The 26,944-nt window shown below is 38.1% G+C and overlaps 1 protein-coding gene across 4 annotated transcripts; it reads right to left on the bottom strand.

Moving 5' to 3' along the window:
• Nucleotides 1–818: 818 nt before the first annotated feature.
• On the bottom strand, nucleotides 819–26,795 carry LOC131779355 (ninein-like protein). Of its 4 annotated transcripts, none has more exons than XM_059095897.2 (23): nucleotides 26,055–26,795; nucleotides 21,043–21,148; nucleotides 20,745–20,926; nucleotides 20,110–20,278; nucleotides 19,489–19,625; nucleotides 18,889–19,071; nucleotides 18,679–18,751; nucleotides 17,666–17,699; nucleotides 17,461–17,533; nucleotides 16,951–17,035; nucleotides 16,771–16,822; nucleotides 15,038–15,178; nucleotides 13,945–14,119; nucleotides 13,371–13,487; nucleotides 13,198–13,287; nucleotides 12,166–12,460; nucleotides 10,132–10,161; nucleotides 7,762–9,821; nucleotides 6,005–6,946; nucleotides 3,951–4,142; nucleotides 3,048–3,218; nucleotides 2,564–2,722; nucleotides 819–2,010 (listed from the first exon to the last, which is right to left on the bottom strand). In XM_059095897.2, exons 1-23 carry the CDS (start codon nucleotides 26,238–26,240, stop codon nucleotides 1,807–1,809), a joined length of 5,856 nt encoding a protein of 1,951 aa, XP_058951880.2. In that variant the 5' UTR covers nucleotides 26,241–26,795; the 3' UTR covers nucleotides 819–1,806. The 4 variants fall into 4 exon arrangements, with proteins under 4 accessions (XP_058951880.2, XP_058951881.2, XP_058951882.2 ...); XM_059095898.2 differs by having other exon boundaries at nucleotides 12,223–12,460; XM_059095899.2 differs by lacking the exon at nucleotides 6,005–6,946.
• Between the last annotated feature and the right edge of the window lie 149 nt (nucleotides 26,796–26,944).

Genomic DNA, 26,944 nt, shown 5'->3' with positions numbered 1-26,944 from the left:
GCAACTAGTTATTTTGGCGCCGGGAAGATATTCGAGGATTTGGCGAGATAATCTTTCAGAAAAAGTTTGTATTTGAGTTGATGATTAATCTTGAGAGAAACCGAAAGCGAAGTGAAGAAGAAACAGTTAGTCTAAAATGCTGTTACTCAATGGAGATTTGCATATTTTCAGTAATCAGGATATGGATTTCGCGTTATAGATTTCTCCCCTCTCGAGGTAAATTTCAATACAAATAAATGACCAAACAGGAAGACAAAAATAAAGTTAGAAAGACAAAGACAATTCCTTGGTTCGACCGCGATTGTATTTGATTAAAATATTTACACCTTCATCATCCGTCCATGAACAAACTTGTTTCCGACTCGAATGCAACAATAAAGAACTAGAAACCGAAAACGGAGCTCTACTAAGACTCACGGTTCCGAACCAACTTATTTAACACAGAACTACCATAAGCTATCTTATTTTCAAGTTTGTAACTAATTAAAACTTATTACTGTTACAGACACGTATCGGCTCGAACCATAAGTTAATTAATCATGAGCGGTAGAAAAAGAAGACCATTAAAAGAAAATGATGCTTGGTGGCAGTACCGCAAAATTACCAAAACAACAACGAAAAAAAAATTTAAGAGGACCACTTTCAATTTAAATTTCGAAAACTTTTTCAGGCCGCGGCGTCAGGGGAGGACGGCTTGGTAGGGCGAGGAATAGATTCAAGTAAAAAAGATCCCATAAGCTTGCTATTCAATTCAGTTCCATCAAATTTTATAACAAACCAAATTTAATTAAAAACCGGTCATTCAAACGAAATAGGAACACCGCATGGCTGTGTTTATTCGAGATATGACGCAGTGAACAAGACAACAGATTGTTTTGTTATATTAAAAAAGGACGAACAATTCACTGATGCACTGACTATATTTTCAAATTTCTTCATTAGATTATTTAATCCATTCTAATCAGATGGACTCAATCTGCATAAAAATGTTAAATATCATAGTGCATTAAGAAAAGGCAAATCGTGTCTTCAGATTCGATGACATGATTTTTCTATCGCTTCACTGATTACTTGCAGACTGATTGTTTGATTGATTTATGAATTGATTCTATGATTGATCAATGGGCGAGGTCAGTTAAGCGAATACATCGAGTGGGTTTCTTCACGTAATTTCCTGTACATCTTTACACAACTAACAATATTTCGTCAATTCAAAAAGGCAATAGAGATCAAATATAGCAATATCTTTCTTTGCGTAAATAAAATTATTGAGAAACAGTTTTTCTAAATGATAAGTGGCAAAAGCTATAAAAGTTATGAAAACTATGTATGCAATTCTAAATCTACGCAGCGCTCGAGCAACTAAGATATAGATCACAATTGTGAAATTACATTTACAAAAATACTTTTAATCCTAGTATCAAAAGTTGGCAGGTTTAAAACCTTTGATCAATTCATTTGAATAATGCTTACAAATTCAAGATCTGGATCTTTGTAAAACTGAGATAAAATGTACCACAACGTCAGTAAAATTTTCAAATAATCTAGCCAGACAAAAATGGTCTATTAGATGGAAACATTGTCTCGTTAGGGTCCACATAGTAAACTCCAAGAAGAGAGCAGCGCTGATGATATGGGAAGGATCTGGATCAACAACACGATCTAGTTGTGAACCAGCTCTTTGTGAAAAATCTTCTCATCAGAAAAACATCCAAGGAATCTAAGAGAAAACTCCCACTGACAATGATTTCTCGCTTGGAGATATATTTACTCCTCTTTCTCCTTCCGTTACACATGTTGTTGCTTTTAAGCTATAGCATTGGCTCCACATAACTTAGAGATGACCCTTTGCAGGGCTTTCTTTTGTTCTGTAAGCTGTCGATTTGCTTTCTCCGCTCTTCTCTCGTTGGCTTCCGTTTGTTGAAGAGCTTTTGTAAGTTTGGCGTTTTCTATGTACAGTTCCTGAACAAGGTTACCTGAACGTGTGGCACTGATTTCAGATTGTTGAAGCTGCGAGCAGGAAACAAAAACAGATAAAAAATTCATTATGAATAGAAAAGGGAAAATTAAGCATCGCGTGGTTCAGAAGAACTTAAAAAAACTTACGGGCCATTAGACAACTACAGTGCTATTGAAAAAACTGCATAGACATTAACAAAACTCTCACAAGTTAAACGTTTACAACAAAAGATCGCTTATAATGCTCCATAAAATTGGAGTAAAAATGATCGGAAATTTACCTACTTGTCTTGAATAACAAAGAAAAACCTAAGTTTATAATGCGTTCATACATCATATTGAGATAATAACAATAATAATAATAATAGCAATTTAAAAACTTATATAGCACATGCTACATGACGTAGTGATTGCGTGTACTTTACAAAAAAAGTAAAACAAATATTGTAATAAAAGCAGATACCGTACCACAAAAAACTAAAGTCGCTTAAAATTACAAGAATGATCGAGTGAGATGAATTGGGATAATTCTATATTGTCTATCTTGATTAACAAAAACTATCACATGGTAAACATTGGAAGAGGATCATTTCGCACATATCACCTGTTTACTCAGCCTCGCCACGTGTTCATCCAGTGCTTCTCGCGTTTGTTTCACTTTTGTTTCCAATTCAAGTTTCTCCTTTTCTAGTTGTCGTATCCTCCCTTCCCACATATGACTTGCTTTTTCAAGTTCTCTCAGTCGTCGGGTCTTCTCTTCGAGCTGTTGAAAAAAGAAGAGAGCCAATGGCACCGGGAACAGACAGGTGTTGGTGAAATGGGCCATGTAGCTTTTCCAATTGTCCTCTAATGAGAGTACAGGAGGAAAACGAGAGTAGGAAAACGAGAGAAGGAAAACGAGAGTAGGAAAATGAGGAAACAACAGTTACCCCAAAGAACAGGGTTGACGATGTTTAGCTTACGCCACCACAACTGTACTACCATGGTAATGGTGATTCTTAGAGCAACACCAAAAAGAATACTACGGACATAAAAAAACTAAAAGAAACTGAAGACACAAAACAAAAGATGAGAATAATTCTATATACCTTTTTGCTGAGTGCCATAACCTCTGCCTTCGCCTCATTAAATACTTTTTCTCTGAGAGCCTGATCCCGTTCACTGGCCAAGTTGGCTCGATGAACCTGTTCCTTCAGTTCGCTCACTTCACGCTGATGACGAGATTTCATGGTTGTCATTTCCGTATTTGCAAGAGTTGCCTAAAAGATGACAAATTTAGATCAGAAAATCGTCTCGTGGGCTTTGCTGACGTGTAAATGAAAAGCACAATCACAAACGACAACAACTTACCCGTAACGAAGACACATCTTACCACACTTCACATTTAACAATTCACGGAACATCACGCACGATACAAGTCACAAAGATCACGTAAGGTTAGCTGAAACGAAATCTCACAACACGTACGTACATGTGAATTGACATCCAAAACATGATAATAAACGAAAAGTCGTTGAGGAGCTACGGTCAGATGAGCAAAGCAGACTCAGTTAAGAAATGTTAAGGATATATTCCCTTTCCTTTGGGCAAACAAATTTACTTGTATTCGACCCATGTTCCTGTAGGGTCCCTTAAAGATTACAAGTATCCATTTTAGCGACAAGCATTTATAGCCCTGCTATTAAAATCTGACCGCGACAAAATCGCAGCAGACCTTAATTATCCTACGTTACAAAAATTTGCATGAGAGCATAACGATAGACGAACTGTTCCAACCTGCAGTTTAAATATTGAGCATCACCTTTCATCTCCAACTGTTAATAACTTCGCTCTAGATGAAATCCACGTTCACTCAAATTCAACTCCATACTTTTCGTTTGGCTGTTGTAGTTGGACGCTGAACTCATTAATTCATCGCGGTCTCGATTCACTGTTCTCATTGGGCTACACTGTTCCCATGAAATGTGCTCAAGGGTACTCCCCCTACTTACCTTCTGTTTTTCTGTCTCCAATTCTCTTTTGTGGGTTCCCTGTGCATTAGCTAATCTCTCTTTTAGCACATAGACCTCCTCTTGAAGATGATTTGCTTTAGCGTTCTTTTCTTTAAGAACTTTTTCTACCACTTGTTTCTTTTCCTGGACATCTTGCAGCTTCTTTTCCATGGTAATAAGATCATTTTTGGCCTGCAAAACAGATAAGGAAGAGTTAATACCATTATGGGAACAATAATAAGTTTTAAATTGAGTCATATGTTCAGTACTGAAAACAGGCATTGCCGAGCATCCCCTAAGGTAGCACTGGATCAATGTCAGTATCTAAACAACTGCGCACCTACCCCTCCCTTAATCCAACGTTAACCCTAAAGTGTTAAAACTTCCTACCGATGTACTCAAGTGAGGTTCGACTGAAACATTATCTTCATAACTTTTATGTAAATTATAAATGAAGATAGCAAAAGCTTAACTACAAAAAGCATAAGTCATAATGATTAGCAAAGTAATAATACTGCATGTACAGGAGAGAAAATACCAAGCGAAGTGTAGAATGGGAAATTACTAAAAGAGATTAAACATAACATACACAGCTGCGAACAGTTACAGGTCTTTACATTCGAAATTAACCAGTAAAGGAAGCAAAATACAAGCAGATAAATCGCTGAGTGAACAGGCGACTTCACACATTTGTAATACAAAGGGAGGGCGATAATGAGAGATGACTGTTGCTTATTTGATAACAATTTATGGGCGTTACAGCGTGCTTAATGCAGTCTACACAGATTAAGTTTTATGGTTACGAAAAATGTTTACAACAAACTTTTAACAACATTAACGAGTTCTTTGCAATAACTGACATAATGGTTTAGCATAGATACAATGTAATGTCTGTTACAACACTGTAGCTTCAGTGAACTCTTTCTATTGATGTTTAGCTGTTGTACTACCAAGAAAAATAAATTTAATTTTTCATGTCTTTTAAGTTCACTAAATGTCTCAGTGGTTTATTACGTTTTAAGAACACAACAATAATGCAGTTACAATAATAATGACTTTTAAATTTAAAGATTAACTTCTTTTAAAGAATTGTAATACCAAGTGATACACTTTTCAAGAATGAATAAAAATTTACTTCAATCAGTCAATGTCGCATTTTTAAATATCCGGTAATTTTAAAGGTAAATAAACACATGTTTAAGCTCGCTCTTAAGTTAACCTTGATAACGTCTTTAGGTTTTCATAGCAATTTTTTTTAATTATTCAGATTTCTATGACTCCTTTCTAGCTTTTAAACGCACTACGACAAAATAGGTTCCAGCATTTCGTGATTGTTTATATTTTATGGTGCTTAAGATAAGTTGCATCACCAGCAAAGCAAGCTACGTTTAGAGTCGGCTGAAGTGGGATCCTTTCCGCAGTTGGGGAGAAAAGCTCTAAAAGTAGTCGTTTAGAAGACTGTCGGTTCAAAGTTGTATTACATCGAGCGCAGTCACACAGATTAGAGTTATGTCGGGCGAAGTCACACAGGTTATGGTAAAATGTTAGGCGCAGTCACACAGATTAGTATTTGATATAGCGCAGTCACACATATTAGTGTTACATAAAGCGCAGTCACACCAATTAGAGTTAATTGTCAAACATTACAAATCATAAACACGCCGGCATACGTAGTGTCTGAGGGAAGCCACACAGAGATTTTTAATGTTTTAAAGCTCTGGGCTCAGTTGCTCAAAGGGTGGATAACGCTTTCCGACGGTTAAATCGCTACACAGTGCATAGCTGTAAACAAAATGTGCTGCGCTATCCATTGAATACGGATTCATGCGGTGGAAAGCGTTATCGAACCTTCGAACAACTAGTGCAAGTAAAATGAAAAAAGGTGAAGACTTTAAAACCCAATAGCCTGGTTACGAAGCCGCAGCAATTAGAGGCATTTGGATTGTTCTTAAATTCAGCAGTATATTATTGCATTAGATTGTTAAAATTAGTAGCGTTCAGTTAAGTGCAATTAAGAAGCTTTGAAAAAAAAAAAGACTAACAGATGACGACACCTTCTCAGCCTCAAACTCCCTTTGCCGCATGTTTTCCATGTTTGCAAGCTTTTGGGTCAGCTGGGTGACTTGTTTTTCAAGTTGGGCTGTTTCTTCTACGCGGTGCTCGAGCCTCGCCTCGAGGGCCTGGTAGGCAGTTTCTCGTACGGCCAGCATGCGCTCTAGCTCTTTCACTCTGACGTCATCCTTGTCGGCCATCTTTTTGGTAAGCAGTCTCACCTTCTGCTCCAACTCCAAATTATGTTTGTTGCGTTGATTCAGCCGCTGTTCCAAATCCTTATTCTCAGTCTCCCAAAGGGATAAGCGCGTGTTCAGTTCGTGAAGTCGAGTTGTTTCCACGTCTGCGAGCTGATTGGTCAGCTGCGATGCCCTATCCTCGAGTTCGGTTTTTTGCTTATTGTATTCGTTGACCTTTCTTTCCAGCGTCTGGTTTTCATTTTCTTTCATCGTCAACAAGGCATCGAGCTCTTTATTCTTGACCATGGATTTTCTCAAGTCGCTTTGGAGCTCCGCCACTTCACTTTCAAGCTCAGCATTGTTATCTAAGAGCTTTTTGTTCAACTCTTGGTTTTCTAAATCACGACTGCGCAACATGTTCTCGATCTCTTGGCTTTTGTCCATGATGTCCTTGAGCTCGGCTTCCGTTGAAGCCAAGCCATTCAGCTGTGAGTCTCTTGCTTTTAACTTCTCCTCAAGTTGTTCTTTGGACGAATTACTCAAATTCAAATCGACCTCCAGTTCTTGGAGTCGCAATCTTGCCTCTTGAAGCTCGGTTTCCAAAGTTCCACGAGTTTCTCTCAGTTTTTCGTTTTCTGAGCTCTGCTCACGGAGCTTCGTTTCTAAATCCTCCACTTCGGAGGCTCGTAGATTTAACATCACGTCCATTTCGTCGGTTTTAAGTTTTAGTTCCTTCACTTTGTTTTCTTCTCCTTCCTTCTTTACCTTCGATAACAAAGCGCCAACACCTTACCAAAGATTGCACACGGAAAACTAACACGATCTCAATTCAGCGAAAACAAAGTTTAAAAATAGCGGAAACGCGTGCTATAACTGGGAAATAAAACATTTTAGTTCTTCTAGGAAACAAAATCCTTACATGAACATAACTGAAATAGGACACAACAAGTACAGAACACGTCGCATGACAGGTGCCTTGCTAAGGCTGAAGAACATACTTCTTAAATTTTTTTCTTTTCTCTGGCTTAAAGGTCGTTACGAAGAGTTCAGTTACGAAAGGCACCGGGGGACTTACGAGTGAATTTTTAGAAAAATCCGATTCTTTTCGACAGAATTTCCACGGGAAAGTTTCCCATTGCTTTTCCCAAATGTCTCGGCTTGTCGTTTTGAAGATACTAACCATACTACGGATTCAGAAACATTTCTCCAAATGATTATCGCCTTAAAACGTAACGTAGTATGAACATGACCACCGTGGGTCGTCGCTCTGTTCTCTCCAGAATTAACAATGATCTTTTAAGTACCAAGAGTTTCTCGTCAAATAACCATTTTTAATCATCCAATCATCAGTACTCAACAAGAAAAAACAGTTGGGGTGATTTTCATGACAACATAGAGAGTAAAAAGTTTCAGGCTCGCTACAACTGAGCTCTTTGGAGAGAGCAGGAAATAATCATGTTTATTTGATGTTTACCCCGAGCTTGAGGAGTTTTTTCAAATATTCCTTTCCACGTGTGCACCTTGAATTAAGATCAGCCACAGAAGTAATTATAAAAAATATATCGCCTACAAGTACTTACCTTTTCGGCTTCCAGAAGTTCTCTCTCTCTTTCTAATGCTTCCTTTTCCATAACAGCTTTCTCCCTTTGAAGCTCGTCGAGGTGCACTTTCTGCTCAGTAATTTCCTTGATACTGTTTTCCAAAATGTGTCCTTTCTCCTTTTCAAGCGACTCCACTTTGCTTTCAAGCTCGGCCACTTTCTCGCGCGACAGTTTCAGCTCTACGACTTCTTTGTCGCTGCGAGTTAAAGTCTTGAGCTCAAGAGTTTGAACTTTAGCTTCCAGCTCACGCTTCTGCTCTTTGAGGAAATTGATCTCATCTTGTAAATGCTTTACAGTTTGTTCCAGTAGACCAGTTTCGGTTTTCAGTTTAGTGGCGTATTCTCTTTCTAATTGCGAGCGAAGTTCAATCTTCTCCTGAACGTACTCTTCTTCTAATTCTTGTTTTTCGCGAGCGTTATTTTTCTGTAGGTCTTTGATTTTCCTCTGGTAACTCTCTTCAAGTTCGTTTCTCTCGCTTGAGTAAGTTTCTCGTAGTTCCTGCAAGCCTACCGTTCCACTCTTTTGGAATTCCTGTTTTTCCCGAAGGTAGCTTTCCTCCAGCTGTGCTTTCTGTGTAGCAAAACTCTCTTCTAACTCCGCTTTATGAGTCGCTAACAAACACAAGAAATCGTTTTTCAGCTGTCCTTTCAGCCCAGCCTCGCCATCGGTGAAGGCTTGCTGCAACTCGGTTATTTGATCTTTATAACGTGCTTCTAATTCAACCTTCTCTCGAGACGAACTCTGTAACAGCTTGGCCTTTTCTTCGGTGTAATGTTCTTCGATTTCAGCTTTCCACTTTTGGAAAGCCAGTTCGCTGTGAGTCGAATTTTCCTGGAAGCCTTCCTCGATTTTCGCGCGTTCCTCGTCAAATTGCTTTTCTAACGCTGCTTTTTCCTTCAGGAAACCATTTTTCAATTCAGCTTCTTTCAGAGCCAGCGTGTGATTATGTTCATTTTCGAGATTCTCCTTCAAATCAACCTTCTCCCGTGCAAATCTTTGTTCAAGTTCATTTCTCTCGCGGGTAAAAGACTCCCGCAGTTCAGCTTTTTCACGGGCAAACTTCTGTTCGATTTCTGCTTTTTGCTCGACAAAGCTTTGCTTCAGACTTGCTACTTCCTTAGCATGAGCCTGCTTAATCTCCCATGTCTCGTTGGAGTATTCTTCCTCCATTTTAGATTTTTCCTTCTTAAATTTATTTTCCAGCATACTAATCTGCTGTTGATGTGCGCTCTCAAGTTCAGATCGTAAAATTGTCCATTCATGCTGGTTCTTTTCCAAGGCTGCTACTTTGGTGTTCTTCTGCATCTCCCATTCAGCCTTGTCTATTCTAAACTGCTGCTCCAGTTCTGCCTTCTCGTTCATCAACTTCAACTCCACCTCAGTTTTTTCCGCCTCGACGGCTTGAAGCTTTTCTACCAGTCGTTTCTCCTCAGTTTCCATTTTCTCCTTCTCCTTGTCTATCTCTCCCTTGAACAGCCTCTCCAGCATTTCTTTCTCTCCTCTGTGCTCTTCTTCCATTTCAGATTTCTCGCTCTCGTATTCCGATATCAGCAGCTCCCGTTCCTGCCTGAATCCATTCTCCAGCTCCTTCCGGAGGCTTTCCCGCTCGCTTCTAAGCGACCGCTCTAAATCCTTCATCTTATCTTGATACTCCTTCTCCAACTGCTCCTTCTCCGTGTGAAAGCTCTTCTGCAGTCCTTCCATCTCTCCGGTAAACTGCGCTGTGAGATTCGCCAGCTCGGTGTCATACCTTTGCTTTGCTTCGTAACTCTCAGAGGTAAGAGAACCCGTCAGACCCTCAATTTCGTTCCTCAGATCTTGAATGGAAGCCTCTTTGGCCCTCAGCTGAGCTTCCTGATCCTTCACCTTGTCACCAAGCTCTTCCACCTTTCCTTGGAACTCTGCTAATGCGATCTTCTGATCGGACAGCAACTTTTCTTTCTCGCTCATCGACGATTCTTGTTCTTCTACTTTAGCTTTATGCGCATTGATCTGTTCTTCTTTTTCCTTCAATTCACTCTCCAATCTCTCAATAACTTCTGAAACAAAAATTAAAGCAAACAACTATTTAACTGTCACGACCGATAATTCAAGAAGCAAAACAAAATATTGGTAATCTAATATTCACTAATCGCAGTATTTCATTGCAAGTCAAACTGAGTGGATAGTTTACTGGAAAAACTCAGCACAATATTACTGCATTCGTAACGAGCCGATAGGTTCCCTTACTAAAAGTAACAATGATTTATAGAACAGGCCCCCCGATAACAAGCAACTTAAAAATACTCTTGTCATATCACTTCTGACAGCAACACAGTTTATCTGTTAACTATATTGTAACTAACTTACTGCGTTGTTCCTGCAGTTCAGCGGAGTCATCTGGGGAATGAGGACAAGGTAAAGTTATAATTAGAGAAGTCACATGTGAACAGAAACGCGCAGAACTCATATTGTAGTTATTCTGCGGGAGAGTTAGAGGAAATATATTTTAAGTTCAAGCTTTTTTTTACGATAACATCTAAGCAGAGCGAAAGTTCTTGTTTATCAACGAAGAAGTCTCAAGAGGAACAAAACTGAAAATAGCTAATTTTCCTTTACTGAAGGCAAAGAGAGCAAGAAAATCGAAGAAGCCAGTCGTAGGACCGGTAAGAGAAGTGTCAACTCAATTTTGTACACAACTACACCCATGTCGTTAAAAAAAAAATCAGCAAAAAAAAAAAAAAAAAAAAAAAATACCACGAAGACACTAACAGGAAAACAAGAGTTCTGAGATCTTAATCAAGAAAAGAAACTAATCAAGATTTAGGAATACAAAAGTGAGACCAGAGATTTCTCCATTTACGTGTCACATACGAAGAGAAGTTAGGAATGGATAACTCAAATAGACCAGTTTAACTGGTGCTTACAATGAAACTGTTACAAGAACACAAAAAGCCCACAGGACCACAACAAAATAGACCAGGCAGAGACAGAGGAAAAGACCTTTAGGATTAGTAACGAGGATTTCTTCATCGACCTCTATTGACCACGGCAAAGGAGGAGCATCATCATCTGTAAACTGACCTGCTAAGATAGCAAATTGAAGAGAAACAAAACATGGAAAGTTAACGGATAACAGCTACAAAGGAAGAGACTGGCAGCAAAGAAGCAGTCAAAGATTCCTCAGAAATTCAGAAAGTAGCAACACAGGAACCAAAGACAAAGGTGTTGAACTGTACCTTGCAGATTTGAGTTTATCTACAAAGTGGCAAACTTTCGAGTTTGCCTTAATCCATTTTTGGTTTGGTTGTCGTTGTTGTTTTTTTTTTTTGTCGCCGTAAATTTACATTGTTTTCTTGTCCTACAAAATTGGCTGGCTACATTGTAAAATGATCGTTCAGGGATTCATCTTAAGCCTGACGATATCGTGAATAGAATGGTAAAGAATTCACACTGGCCAGAATATAAAGGAAGATTGAGACTTGAAGACTTATCAACTAAAAACAGTTAAAGAAGAGGTAAATGGTAAAGGCATTCAGTAGTCTTAGGGAACAACACAAACGAATTAGATTCAACAAGGACGTCATTTTCACTTTATAGTTAAGGTACCGAGCTTACACGTTATTACCATCGTCTCCGTTTGTCACTCTCCGCTGGACAAGAGTCTACAAAGGCGATGCGAAACATTCGTTCTTCTATTGTTAAAAAGTGCGTTTATTAAGTTAAAATATCGTTAGTAGGACGCCAACAACGTTGCATTTGTTAGAAATGTTATCAACGTATTCAGTGAGTAAATGATTACTACTGGTGCGGGTGGCAGGTCAAACAATTCAGCACGTAAGTTTATTTTTAAGTGCCATCAAAAGTGAAGCGCCTTAGATGATGCACAATTTTGCGCATTCGAGGAGCAGAATTACACAAGATAACCATTGTTTTAGTCTTCCTAACTTCTCAGCCGAGAGGTAAAACCCGTGCTTAGAATGTTATTTAATTGGTTATTTTCTCTGCCTAACAGAATAGAAGAGTTTGCTTAAGATTTCTCGTCAGAAAGGAATAACAGCTAGATATTAGACGAAAGCAGACCCCATTAGTTGAGCCAGATAAAACAAAAATGTAAGGACACAACGAAGAAAACAAGTTACGGTGATGTGTTCGAGTTTTAACGTTTTCAACTTCTTTGTGTTGGAAAGAGTAAAAACACAACCAGCAAACCTCACAATTAACAGCTTTTAAATTCATAATCTAGCAACCCATGTTAACTCTATCCCTGCCCCCTTTAATGCTCAAGCACCTAAACACCCCTAAAAAAAGAAGAAAAAAACCCTTTGAAGCATAAAGTGTGCCGAAACAAGAGCCCCCCAAACAGATGCCAATTTGCGCGCGCATCGATTATGGGTTGCTTACCCGCGTCCTCATTTGACCCGCCATCACCGCTGACTCGCACAGAAGGAACGCGCGTACCGTCTGGCTGGTCAGCTGTATCCGACTCCTCCGATGAAGTCGCACCCTCTGTTGCACCCTCCTTTTTCCGTTTAACGACCACGGGTTTCGTGTAATCGGAGAGTACCGAGCCGTGCCGATGTACTTTCTGGCTGTCCTGCCGTTTCCGATGACTGGGTCGTCGTTTCACCGAGCTGTTGACCTGCTGCGTGAGAGCTTCGCACTGAAGACGCAGTTCATCGTTCTCGTCTCGAAGTTCCTAAGAGAAGAATGGGTAAAAATACGTGAGTGTTGATGAATTTAGCTCCTTATGCTAGTAAGGAGCTAATGCTAATGCTAATGCTAGCTAATGCTAGCTGTTTACAGACTGCAACAGAGTAGTTTAACCCTTTCACTACCGAGATCTCTTAAGTAATTCTCCTTACTGCCTGCCATACAATTCTTACGATGTCAGTTCGGAGAATTTGGCATTGGATCAACTAATAATTCCTAATTGATATTTATTTTTCTCAATTCTCATCACTTGTCTGCTTGATATTCTATAGATATTGTAAGGAGAAATTCTGTCTTGGTTGCTCATGGGAGTTAAAGATAGACAAATCCAGGTAAGAAGCAGTAAGAATTATGTTAGCCTAACACCTCCTAACCGTCGTCAAGTGCATGATAGGCACCATAGCCTCTATCATTTTCCTCTCATTACCAAAAGGAAACAAGTAAAGACCAAGATGGATTCCATGAAACTGACAAGTCCAAAATGGTACGGTGTCAAATTGCTTCGAAATAAAGGCCTTAGTGCAGGCGTATTTGATGACGAAACCAGAATCATATCATGTTTTCCCAGTAGCGTAAAAACTTTTCGTGTTTGACTCGTAACACGAAAGCAACGAGGGGCCAAAGCGCGCCACAGCAATTACGTTTCTATATCACGCTCAAAACGTTCGTGACAATCGTACCTAGTCGCCATGCTTTTTTTAGTCAGTAACGAGCCAAACTCACCCTATTTATACGTTCCAGGTCCCTCACGGTTTTGCTGTTTTTCTGATTCTGCTGCTGTTTTAGAAGCTGTTGCTTCTCGACTTCAGCCAGCTGAAGAGAAATCAATAAACCAATATTAAGAGTCAAAAGTTAATAAAACGCAACGAAAACAACGACCCGAAATCTTCAGTTACCCTGTGTGATAAATCAGACATGGATTCCAATTCCTTCTCCAGTCTCTCTCGGTTGTTTTCTGACTCGTTGAGTTTTTCCTGAGCATCCGATAGCGTCTTCTCTAGTCGCAAGATCTCCTGTTTAAGATACATAAACATAAAAATTCAAGGATCAAGATGAAACATCAATATAAAAGAAATAAGCCATAAACAGCTTGAACTGGGGGCAAAGTTCACGCTGGTACAGGATAATTAATGTTATACAGTTTATAGACACTTCTGGCCCCCAGCGCGGGAAAACGCGTGTGGCCAAGAGTAGATCGTCTCTGCTTTAGCATCTGATAGGTTGTGATGGCGCGCGGGAAAACGCGTGCGACCATGAGGCGATGGCATATGGTGATGTTTTCTTCAAGTTGAGAAGGTAGCATGCCTAATAATCTTAGTAACATTAAACCAAATTCATTTTCATTAGATTCGACAGCTGAACTTTTTTAAAATCTCAGTATAGGCTGTGTTGTCCTTCCCTTGGGCGAAGGATACGTTAGATAAATATAAATGATTGAAACAAAACAAATCAAAACAAAAAAAATCTCACCTCCTCAGCCTCAGCGAGTTTAGTCCTCAATCGCTGTTCTTCACTCTTGGTATGATGAAGTGACTCCTCCAACATAGACTTTTGTTGATTTGCGTTCATTACAACTTTATCTCGTTCCTCTGTTAACGTTTGTTGTAAGTTCTGCATTTTTTCTGTGTAGTGTGATTCTTGATCCCTGGAAGGGTAAATGCGGGAAAACTTATTTATCACACTGTTAAATCCCTTGGGTATACACCCCACCAACCTCCAAAAGATAGTGTAGTTATTAACTCCCATAAAAAAGCAAAGATGGCCGCACATCAAATCTTTCAAATACGCGTTCAATGTACGCATGTATGTACTCGGAAAACTTAGGAATCAAGTTTAACACCACATTAGCGAAGAAAAAATCAGCAGACAGTTATTTGAATTTGAGTTCACCGTCATCCCCTTAAAATTTGATAAACAGTTTCCCCCTCAGAAGAGCTGCACGGTATTTGGTATAATCCACAATATGCTGATTTATCAAGTAAAACCTCAAAGATAAGTGTCTATGTCACCACAAGTTTGCTGAATTATGCCCTTAAGTTGTGAGGAGTTGCATTTCATCACTCCTGAGAGTCAACAGGGTTACCACACACATTGTTCAAACATTCTTCTCTGAAGTTCTTAACTGAATAACGGCTAAATACCGCGGAGATTCTTTCCTCCATACTAAGCTCACTTTTGAGCGGGTTCGTCAACAGGTGGCAAGAACTAGTTTGTTAACGACCCCAGTCCATAACCTCCCTTTAATTCCGGACTACTTCAGGAAACTCTTTAAGATCTGCTGACTCTTACAAAGCCATTGTGTTCATGTACAGTTTCTGAATGCTGACAATATCAATATCATTACTTGTGGTGGAGAGGGGTAAGAAAATCAGAAGCTAAGAGATGAAAATGCGATTCAAAACAAAATAGCAAATTAAATAAATTAAGGAAGTGATTGAGAGAATTGAAATTTAAGATTGGAACGAAACCGCAGTTCAAACACCCAATGTCCTCTGTGACAAACAGGCTTCTTTCGCGGAAGATAAACTTAAAAGCAATTGCTTTCACTGTTTCAAATACTCACCTCATCTCTGTTTTGTGTAGTTTCTCTAATTTCTGTGCCGTGTCCTCGCTTTCGACAATAAGCATTTCTTTCTCTTCCGTGAATTTGACCAAAGTCTCCTTGAGGGCATCGCGTTCGGCGGCGACCGACTCCACTTGGGATCTGAAAAGAAAAATTTCTTATTTGACGATTTTGCAGTTAAGTGTTCTGAAAAAAATATATTAAAATTTTTAACGGGAGGTGCAAACAATATTTACGACATTCTGATTTTTTCCTACACCATAGACAAAGCAAACCAGGAGAGCCGTTGCTCGAGTATAAAACGGATCTCCCGCATTACCGTTTACCCAACAATATTACTTAGCCCCGCTTCACATAAGGCGCAATCAAATTCCGCCATAATTTTTTAATCACACAAAAAAAACGCAAATAAGCAGATGTAAACGCGGAGAAAAAATAAATCTAGGCACAAAGTAATTCCACCTCAGTAAAGAAAAAGCAAGTTATAATTGATTTTCTCCCGAGAGTACTTAACAGAACATTCAAAACGGAATCGTTGTCATAAAACTGTCAGAATCTCATCAAAAAATATTACTTTTAAAAGCTTAGTAATTGTGAATTAAGAAGCAGCAAACAGGAACAGGTTGGAATTTTGACAACACGAGATTTGTACCTTGATAGCCGTGAAATGAAATCAGACAGCCGTTTGCTTTTGTCCTTCTCTGACAAAAACGTTTCTGACTCAGCCTCATATTGCAGAGCCGATTCCTTTCCTTCGATTTGTCTTATTCCAAGCGAGGATTTCGCCATTCGTGCTACGAATTTACAGGCCTCTACGGGTCAAGTATCGCCATTATTAACTACCTACAATTCTAACGAGCTAACAACGCGACAGCAAAAACAAAACTGAGAAGTAAAGCATATGCGAAATCGTCTTACACAACAGAAAGGGGATGGACAGTGTTTCCATTTGAGATCATTGCGCTTTCAAATAACTACACCCTTGAAAAACCCGCCAGAAGTGGGGGCGTGGACGGAATATGAACCAATCACAACACGGGAATTTATCAAAGCCTCCCCACCCGAGCGCTTTTGGCAAGTAAACAAACTAGTACCTGTTCCAAAAAACAGAAATGACGCAATTATACGCCCAAAAAGAAATATGGGTCGCCTCTTCCACCTTATTAAACAAAAATTTATTACGTCTATAAAAAGAAAACACAAAGACCTTGCCGGCAAGAGTAAACAAATTCATTTAAATTTTAAGATTTCCTCAATATTCTTTCGCGCATCAAGAAACGCAACATGGGTATATAAGCCAGTTATCAACGGGCAATAAATGGATTATTTCTGGCTTGCAGGAAACTTTGCGTCACTTTATGAGTTGAGATCATACTGAATGATACGAGAACACGACGCGGCCCTAAACTCAAGTTACACAGATGATTTCAAGCGAAATCCAAATCAAGCAAAGGTTTTGGCTGAGTTCGGATATTCTTCACTGTTCTTCAGTTTGTTATCGCAAGTTCTTGGAGGACAATGCTCGAGAACGACACGAAAATATCTGACAAGGTACGATGGGGTTTTTTCCTTTGTATACACACGAAGCACTGTAGTTATTTATAACAAACCCAATGTTTTCAAATTTGGAAACAAGCATTCGTTGCAAGTCGCGCATTGTCGCCCAAAGTAAAGTTAAAGATTTTGAACAATCCCTCATCCTTGGAGCTGGCACAATGCAGATTCCAACTTACTTTAAATGGACTACTTCGTGTTTGTAGATATTCACTATAGCTTTGGGTACGCCTGGAATGCAACAAAACAAAGCAAATAAGTTTAGTGTCCCTAAATTTTACATAATTTAATTGACTTGAGCCTTTTTTAATTCAGGAGAAGACTATTTGTCAGTGATCATGTCACGCTATTCCACTCACCATCGCTCTGCTCGTCCACGACAGATTCCAGTAAGTTTGTAAGCTGATGAAGGCTAACTTTCCCCTCCGCATCTGCATCTAAATCCTGTAAATAGACAAATCAAGGTTCACATTTTGGCCCAAAAATAATCAATTGGTGGTATATTCCTTGGCTAAAATATCATACAGTAATGTAGAGACGAGGTCACATTTTGTACAAATAAAAGACTAAACAAGATCTTCGCACCTTAAGTAGGGTACAAAACCTTATTAAAAGTATGATAGAGCAGTTTTTAACTGTGTCGAACGTAATCCGAGATTAATTTGTTTTTTCTTTACTTCACTATGTGATTGATCCAGAAAACGCGCGCCAGTTTCTCAACCAATCAGTTTCAAACCGATAGCCAATCGCGACTTGATCACTCGCGTTTTCCCGCGCTTTAGGATGTTTGCTTGTTTTCACTTCGAGTGATTGCTTCGGTTTCGGTTTTTAACGACTCTCAATCAAAAAGCGCTAACAGTAGACGATACCTGTAACAGTGGAATTGCCTCGTTCAATCCCTGAGCCAACCAGAAATCGTTGATGTCTTCTTTCTTGGCAAAACTAAAAAGAAAGGATGTACAGTTATTTAAACAGTTGAAGAGTCCATAACAGAAAAAATCAAACCATGCACCGTATAAAAATTTGACAGAAGTGTAACCGTTCGTAATCCATTAACATTTAGCTATTGCTTACCCCGTTCTTTCTGGATCCAGCAGCGAAAACAGATCTGCAAGAAGCAACACAAACAGGGATTAGTCAAAAAAAGGAAAGAAAAATAGCATGTCTTCTGCCCATCAAGACTTCAGAATTTATGGGGTTACGTGGTTCAATGCACCAAATACAGTTAGTAACAGAGCGCTCTTGTATTTCAGACAGTAAAGTGTATCATTATACTTTGCACCGCGGCTTGTTAATACACCACCCCCCATTTTCATTTCTTTTCTCATAACTGTGGTCAATTTATGTGCTTATCGCTACTTCCTGTGGGCACAGTCCAACCAACCTCTCACCACCTGCCATCTTAGAGATAGAGGGGAATGGCTCATGTACATGTAGAGGGCTGACTGTTACTGGTAAGTGGGGGGAGGGAGGAAGGAAGGGTATTGTTGGAGGCAATTTGATACCAAAATTTTCAAAGGGTACAAAAATTTTCCTTACAAAAATACTTTTGGTTTAAATACAAAACAAACAAAAAACAAAAACCTAAATACAGTTTGATATAACAAAAATATAAAGAAACCAAAAATTGATGGCCAATTATCAAAAGAAAAGGTAACGAGTAAAACGTTTGCTTTAAGCACTGAAGACACCTTATTTCCTCTTTCACAAAATAAACCTGGTAGCTTATCCTCTTAGGTGTCTTCAAGTGATTCTTACGTTTTTTGCTACTCCTCTGATAGTCAGAGATTAACTTGTCAAGGCCAAGAAGTCATTTTGATTTTTTGGATAATGCTTTAGCAGCCATTGTCATGCAGGAGACTGAATTGGCCTTTTTTGAGGGTCAGCAAAAAGTGGCCACAGTGGGAAGGTAGTTTTTATGGAGGCCTGAGAACTGTAATGATTGTAAGGTTCAAAAGAGTTTACTGGGAATAGCTCGAGGAGAAATCCCTGAAGATGGAATACGTGTACACTGTAGACACAAATCGATCATGCTGGCAAACCTGATTGCATGCCTAAAACACTGCGATGAGATTGAAAAGCCTTACCAAATGTTGAACTACTTCCTCCAGTCCTGGAGAGAAAAAATGAATCATCATTGTTCAAGGATCTCCTCTGGCCCTGCAAGGAAAAAAATTCACCTCAGTCAACTTTGACTCAGTTTACTGCTATTCTCCATTCACATAAAAAAAACAACACAAAAATGCAATCCTACATCTCCATTCCAAAAAATTCCTGTGAACACTGTAGTTCCTTACTTTAGTAGTAAAATCTTCGGCTGGTGCTTGATTATATGGCGTGGACTGTTGTTTTTGTTCCCATTCAGGCTCTATGTCAGACTGTTGAATGTCTTTAGCCACAAACAAGCCATGAAGGAACTCGTCGAAACTCACTTGACCATCACCGTCATCATCCAGCTCCTCAAACAGGAGAGCCAGCTCCTGAAATGGAAACCAAATGCTGGCTAGGAATAGGTTTGTCATTTTCAACAGGGAAAGGGAATAGTGCAACTTATGTGTATATGTCATTTAAAAGGCAATAAATTTGGAAATAGACTTGAAACAACCACTAGTTCTCTGATAGACGGTTGCTTCCTCATGTGATGATTTGTTTTTTCTTTTCGAAATGGTGTCAAATGAATTCCCCCTCATCTCTCACAAAGATGAGATCTATTTATTTTGTCATCTAAGGTTACTACTGCAAGACAGTCTCTTAACACAGTAGTAAGTGCCTTAAGGTAAAAAAACAAGTGCAGCAGTACCCAACACCATATCACAATTCATCTTTTAAGAAAGTTTTAAAAGATCTGCACTGAAGTTGCAGAGCCATACTCAGGATTATTAAATGGTTCCACAAACCTGTTCATTCATGGAGTCCATGCCAATGTGATCGCATACCACAGACAATTCATGTCTATCCAGGTAACCATTTGCGCCAACATTCACTTCAGTCCAGATTGCTCTCAGCTGCTCTTCTTCGGTTGGTGATTCATACCCTAAGAAATGATAATACTCACATTCCTCATCATAATCTCAAGTAAGTTCCCTGTTTTTCTTTCTCCCCTTTCCCACTTTATAAGCCTCTCCCTTTCAAATGGTCAAAGTGCTGAAGCCCCATCTCTTTCTGATAAGCCCCATTATCATAGGGGGGAATTGGCATTATTTGATTATTCACATCACCATTTGAAAAATGTAAAAAACATTTTCTTTTAATGATAACATCTTGATTTAACATCACAGTAACTTAATGCTGACATTTATTTGGCAAAAGGCATGATCAGTTCCAACTGCCACAATGTTTTTCCAAAGATTAATGTAAACTTGTAAGTATACACATTGTGCACATAAATAATACAACATACAGCATATAATCTTCAAACATGGTGATTTCAAAAGATAAGGGGCTCACAAATTAAATCTTTGAAAGCAAAATCAAATTGAAATGTTTTCTTTTAAATGTTTAATTCAAAGTTAAATTACCTGAATTAGGCTGTGGAGAACTTAAAAGTCCATTACCCTCCAACACATCAGAGTCACTGGCCAAGATAGAGTCCTCACGAGACTTCCTCTGTTTGGAATTATGTCGGCGTATGCTGTTCCTCAGACTGCTTTTTCTGCTTGATAGTCTTCTTTTTAACCTTGGTTTCTCCTGTATGAAAAAAAAGTGCGAAACATAATTACATGTTAATTAATCAGAAAAGAAATGTACACTGTTCCTAGTGTAGCACCCCTGGTTTCCAATGAACCAAGACCAATAATTTGCTTTTCAGTTTCTTTTTGTAATCTATTGTAAAACTTCAAACTTACAGTTGTTTTTCAGTGAAGTGAACTCTAGTTATGATCTCTACATGTATATGGCAGGGATAAATGTGTTTCTTCACTTTTTTGTTTTTTCGCTTTTACAGTTGGTGGGACCTGCAGGAGAAACTCTCTCAAAATAAGGGTACATTGTATCTATCAGTGTTTTTGCTCATGAGAAAATTTCCATTGACTTTTTTGTACTCCTGAGTTCATTACTTTCCTGTAAACATTCTCCCAACTGATTTACTGTTCTCTCTGAGCAGAAGAGATTGTACTAGTTTATGCAATTGATATGAATACAAGTATGTTCTCACCTCTCTTGCTGAGCTTTCAACACGATCTGGCTCTGAAGTGATGTGAGCATCACTCATACGGCTCTCTGGTCGACTCTCAATCATGCTCTCATCATCCGCAGAGTACAGATCTTCAGAGTAAGATGCCTCTGGTCGTGACCATCTTCCATAACGTTTCTCATTCACCACTAGCTTGGGTGGTTCTGAAATAAATTATAATACAAATTGATGTTTTTGGTAGTTACACTGTACTTGTTTGGAAAAAGGTGCATTAAAAAGCTCTTGAAGAGAGGAAAAGCACTGTAAAAAAAATAAACACCTGTAACAGAATCAGATGGTTGTTCTTCATCCTCACTAGAGGATAACTGTTCAATTGCTTGAGAAAGCACAGCTACAAATCCTTCCTTGAAGTCATCGAATGTAACCTAAAAAATGACAACAGTATGAAGTTCAATACAGTTTATGCATTTTGCTAACAGTTAACAGACCAAAACTGACAAAAATTGCACTACAGCTTGGGATGTACATGCAGCCTGGGTTACTTCATGAATTTGCTTTCTGTGACAAACAAATAAGCAAAAATATTGTGACCAAAATTCACACGACTTGCATCAAATACTGCATTACACACTAAATGTATGTAGGTTAAACAGAATGGGTTTCACAAGACAACCAGACATAAATTAATATCAGAATAACTCAAAAGAGTTTATGGAAGAGTGAATAAACTACAAATGTATTAAATTTGGAGGAAAAAATAAAGAAAGAAAAATTGTACTATATTCTAAATTGAAGATGTTTAGGTTCACTGTGCATAAACCTACTTCAAGTTTTCTGCCATCAACAGTGACCTCTTTAGTTCGATAATCACAAACTAGTTCTTTCATAATGACAGCCAACAGAGGAAAAAGTAAATTTTCAAAAAGTTTTCAGCAAAAAAGCTTCCAAGCTCTGAAGTTGAACCTGTAGTGAAAAATTTAATCCTCACCAACAAAACAACCCAGGAAAAAAGGGCATACAAATGATGTCACAGTACAGGTGCTTTGAAGCCATTTAATATTCATCACACAATCTTTGCAACTGTACATAAAAACAGAAAGGAGAAAACACCAAAAGATCTCAAACAGAGGATGCACATCAAATTCTGTTTTGTCACCAACCCTCTAAATTAAAGTTATCCACAGTTCAAATTGTGAATCCGAGTCTAAAAGCTTTTTTTTCTGCTTCAATAGCATTTAAATACAAACACCAACCCACTAACACAAGCTAAGCCACAAGCTGTTCTGAAGCAGCACACTTGTGTCACCTGTTGAATGTGACAATAGCTCTTGGTTTGAACTTAGAGAAATCTCTCTTCACAATCATAACACCAGTTTTACAGACATTCACCTAGTCATTGTTTAACATCATCCTTATTCAATTTGGTTTCCAGCAGAAAGATGCCATGATTTATGAGCTGGCCAAATGACACTTTGATGCTTTTATTAAACTGCCAAAATTTTTCTATCTTTGAGTTAATCTTGAAAGAAGCTGTAGATTATGTTTTTCATTAAAAGCACAGGTATATCATGACTTGTTTCCATCATTTGGTTACAAGCAAAGGTTGGATGAATCTTAATACAATATTTCCTTGAGAAAATAAAACAGCTGATTCTGATTTTTTTCTGATTTTCAAACCCTGACTGAAAATGTAAGAAGCATACTCTCAGTGCTCGCAAAACACATTCATTGCTAGGGACAATTAGAAAATAGGCTGTGAATTACCCTCAACAGTATCAACAGGGTTACCATTTCTAATTGCCAAAGTCATTCAAGGCTCACTACTGGAAATCTCCTGGCAGTTTGCCCAGTTTAAATTCAAGACCAAGATATTTTATTGAACAGGTTGAAATTCAAACATTAAAAATATCAAGAAACAAAACAGATGGATTTGTATTCTAGGTTACAGTGTTCCACTATTCCAGACTTAGATCTTCAAACATATCTTGGGCCCCATAAGAGACCAGAACTTACTTTGCTTTACATATTGACTGTAGATCTGAAATTTTAATTTCTTGTAAATGACATGCTTGGTTATAAATTTTCTTTTTTATCTTCAAGTTGGTAAAAAAGAGGCATAAAAGAAAATTAGTTTTAAAGTATTAAACTAAAGCAAACATATTGCATTACTGTACAGAAGATGTTCATTTGTAAATGTGTGTTTATATATATTGATAAATATAAACCCCTTTTAAAAAATGCTGCAATGGAAAATAACTTATATGAAATATGTGCACCTTTTGTTTTGTCATTAAAAAGTGTCTTGTTTTGATGAGGAAAAAAAAGGTAAATGTATATTTCATGTACATTTTCAAATTGCAACGTTTTTGAAATTTCTCTCGTAAGTTTGTTCCATACACAATACAACACGCTATAACCATTCCCAGTTTTATTAAGTCAAACTGATAATTAAGGTGGGTTTGCAATGCTACAACTCACAACTGATGCACTTTTAAATAAACAGAATTTACATAATAATAATTCATGGGTGGAGTACTTGAACTATTTTGAAACTCCCAATTTATTAATATTAAATAAGACCCCATCTCTGTGCAATTTTTAGCCTTTCCTCTGCTCTTCATTCGAAGTATTTCTCACAATAAGTTGAAAAGATATGAATTGTGAAACAGTGTAAATAATTGTAATGCAAGAAAGTAAGTTAAAAATTGGGAAAAACAACTATCTGAACAAGGCTAGAATTGAGGAAAGACTTCAACAGCTGTTTCAGTGTGAATAGGATGATACAAGGTATTAAGGCTTAAAAGAAGTATTAATCAACAGACAGTATGACATTTCAAATGAGAAAGGGATTTCACATTTTTATCAGCTCCTAGGAGAAGAGCAGTTAAATGTTCTCTTTGAAATTGGTATACTGATTGCATATTAAAATACATGTATTTTCTTTACATTCTCTGACAATTACGTAGATAGGCAAAAGCTTGAAATAACAGAAAAAAAAAAAGAAGCACATTAGCTCAAGGCCTAAATCGAATGGTCCATGGATTGCAGTATTTAGGAAAACTGCTGAGGAACTTTCTACGGTCTGAACTGTTAGTATCTGTATAAACATTGAAGCCCTTACTGAGAACCTGCCCTTGGTCTAGAAAAAGGTATCTTGTTGACAGAGGTAAGTACATGTACACATACATAGCACATGTACATAGAGAGAAGTAAAATAGAATTGGTTGATCATTGTCTAATACTCAACCATCAGTCTACAGAATCTCTGTCCTCATTTCAATCAACTGTTGATGGCATCATGAGATAGTTTGATGTTGTCGACTGGGTTGATAACACTAATTGTCCACTGCAAAGAGTTCCTAATGCTTTCGTTTTGAGGGTAAACCCTTAATCAGGGAGAAAGTGTTAGTCAGGCACTGACTGAGATTCAGTTGACTTTCAAGTGATCAAGAACCCATTGACAGCCAAAATAAAGTAAGGATATCCTCACCCTTTCAATCCCAAAATCTCATTGGTAATTCTCCCTACTGTCTACTGTACAATTCTTATAATGTTGGTTCTGAGAATTTGGTATTCATTCAACTAATAATCCCCTTACTTATATTTTTCTGTATTTTCATCATATCACTCGTCTGCTTGATATTGTCTTGATATTGTGAGAAGAAAGTCTGTATTAGTCACTCATGGGAGTTAAGTGTTACACATGCAGCTTCTCTAATAATACTGGAACATTTCTCCTCAAATGAGTGACTTGATCAGGAAAACCTCAAGGGTGTTTTGCTGATATCTAATAGTTCCTGTACCAAGTTGATCATCATTTCAGAAGATTCTTAGGGTTAACATGAAGGTGATGAGCAACCTACAGTTTATTTAGAACCCAAAATTTACAATTAGAAGATCTGTATAACATTTGAAACGTGTGGTTTGCTATCTCTGCAATTTCTATCCTTCAACCATGTTTTAAAAATACATGTTTTAGCTGATATTGCTCTCAGGGCAATATCACTTTCATCTGATTACAGCAGGTCACAGTATACAATTCCACTTCTGAAACCCTAACCATTGCTATACATGTAAATGGTAACTAAAGTGCTACTCCAGACACCTCTAGTTCTTGACATAGAAAATGTTCCTGGAGAACACATAAAAAATCAAAGTGTTATCACACAGATTTTGTGCATTGCCTATGCAAATGTGTTGATGTTCAATTGAGTCAACAAACAAAACACTTCAGCTAATATGCTAATTTAAGTGTAGGCGAAGAAGTTCAAGGGTTTATTGCTTGATCTCTGAGACTATTTCTAAGGAAACTATAGCTTTATGACGAACTTTGTGTTTCTGCAATCTTTATGCTCTGCTGGAAATCTTGATGTACAACCCTTTAGTTCTGAAGAATTCTATTTCCTGAGCTGAAAGATTTTGCATCTTAGGAAAAGATTAGGAACTTTGCAATAAGCCAATAATTAGATGGTGAACAAAACCCTCATAACATTGATTCATTACTCAGGAATTTCTCATTTCAAACAAGTGTAACAAGTCTTTGAAAAGCTGACAAACAGAATCAAGACAGAAAATCAGCAATGTAATGTGCAGTGAAAACTTTAGTATAATTCATACACAGGAAATGACTGACAGGAAATACACTAGCCATAAAAAAAATATCTTATAGAGAAAATATCATCATTTGTGAAATAACTTGTGTCAGTCTATCTGGTCATTCTTTCATCTAAATCATGAATTACTGTAAATGAAACATTCACTTTGTATGCCTTTTAAGACTACACTGATCACATAAGCCCCAAGCAACAACCCTCTAAAAGAAACACATTTGGTGTCAATCATAACAATTACTTTAACGAACTTTCACGACAAACATGCTTTTGTGTTGATCTAGTTTGGTGATAAAAGAAAATCCGTCAATATTGTTTACAACTGAACTGACGGAATGTTCGAACTCGATATGGAATATTGGATGTTGGCATTAAAATTTATATCCCAACATCATTAGTTTCAAAAGAGGTTCAGTGCGTAAACAAACCTATTGTAGTGCGGTTACGAGACGCCATAAACAAACTGATTTAGCTGATATTTTAATATATTTACGAGTCAAGAAAGTAAGAATGTTGAACAACATTTGCCACGAAAGAAAGCAGAATACTTCAATCACCGGGAGATATAAACTTACTGTAATCGATGAGCTTGGAATCGACTGGTAACAAATTAAACTTAGGGCCAAGCCCGCGCCGATGATTATGAATCACCAGCAATCATTTATTACCTTGGTGTCGTTCGAAGCTTATCAACGAAGATACGAGAAATTTTTCTCCATACCTGTCCCTCCGCCTCGACGCTCCCCAATAACTGCTGGAGTAGTTGCGGAACTTGGTCATCAAGCTGCAGTTTTTTGCACAACTCCACAAGTTCGTTCCTATTCAAAAAGCCCTTTCGAGCATGGTCACAACTATCAAATACTTCATGAAGTTGTGCCACATAAACATCCTGTTCGTCCTCATCCATTTTACAGTTTAAATAAATATATCAGCTAAATGAAATCCTAGCCCAGGATGCCAGAGCCATGTTGACAGGAAAATAATAAAAGTTTAATTCCTATTTCGTCGATGATTACGCCACGCCAATATAAAAAGCTTTCGAACGTTTCACGGCAAGCGATGGGTTTGTGGTTCTTTAAATTCAGGTCTGACACAACCTCTCAGCAGAACAAAACAACGTCATGGCCCAATTTCCACTGAATAGTTGTCTGCTTTCCTTGACTTGTATCAATACAACGGTGTGTTCCCAATACAATCAATCCTATCAGTTTACTCTTCAACTCTTGAACACCAAACAACACCAAGTCGTGTTAAATTATCGCTCGGTAACGTAGTAACGCGGGAATTCTAATCGCTATTTTCGGTGACGGTCGCCTCGGTGAAGACCAAACTTCACTACAATTCGCCGAATAACAAAAGCGTTAACCTTAAAAAATGTAAGTATGAGCTAAAATTTGAGCCGAAGTTACCATAACCCGCGAGAATGATTCCTTGATTCAGTTCGTCTTTCGTAACTGTTCGGTCCAGTTTTCAAACTTGGCCAAAAATAGAATTTGAGTTTGACCACGTGAACACAAAGGAATCTTCCATTTCATTGGACAGAATACAAAAGGATTCCACCAACTGGTCGTGTAGGTAACCAATCAAATCTTTTATTCATGTTTGTTCAGT

Source organism: Pocillopora verrucosa, chromosome 4 (genome assembly GCF_036669915.1).
Source record: "Pocillopora verrucosa isolate sample1 chromosome 4, ASM3666991v2, whole genome shotgun sequence".
NCBI classification, from domain to species: Eukaryota; Metazoa; Cnidaria; class Anthozoa; order Scleractinia; family Pocilloporidae; genus Pocillopora; species Pocillopora verrucosa.
This window is presented reverse-complemented; position numbering and strand designations above follow the sequence as displayed.

What these genes read in the sequence shown, in the direction of transcription:
- LOC131779355 (XM_059095897.2), bottom strand. Translation starts at nt 26,240, where the DNA reads ATGGATGAGGACGAACAGGATGTTTATGTGGCACAACTTCATGAAGTA. An exon ending in TGAACTGCAGGAACAACGCA is followed by an intron (nt 9,822 to 10,131) that starts GTAAGTTAGTTA and finishes TTTTTGTTTCAG; the next exon opens with AAGTTATTGAGAGATTGGAG. An exon ending in TGGAGACAGAAAAACAGAAG is followed by an intron (nt 3,219 to 3,950) that starts GTAAGTAGGGGG and finishes GTCATCTTTTAG; the next exon opens with GCAACTCTTGCAAATACGGA.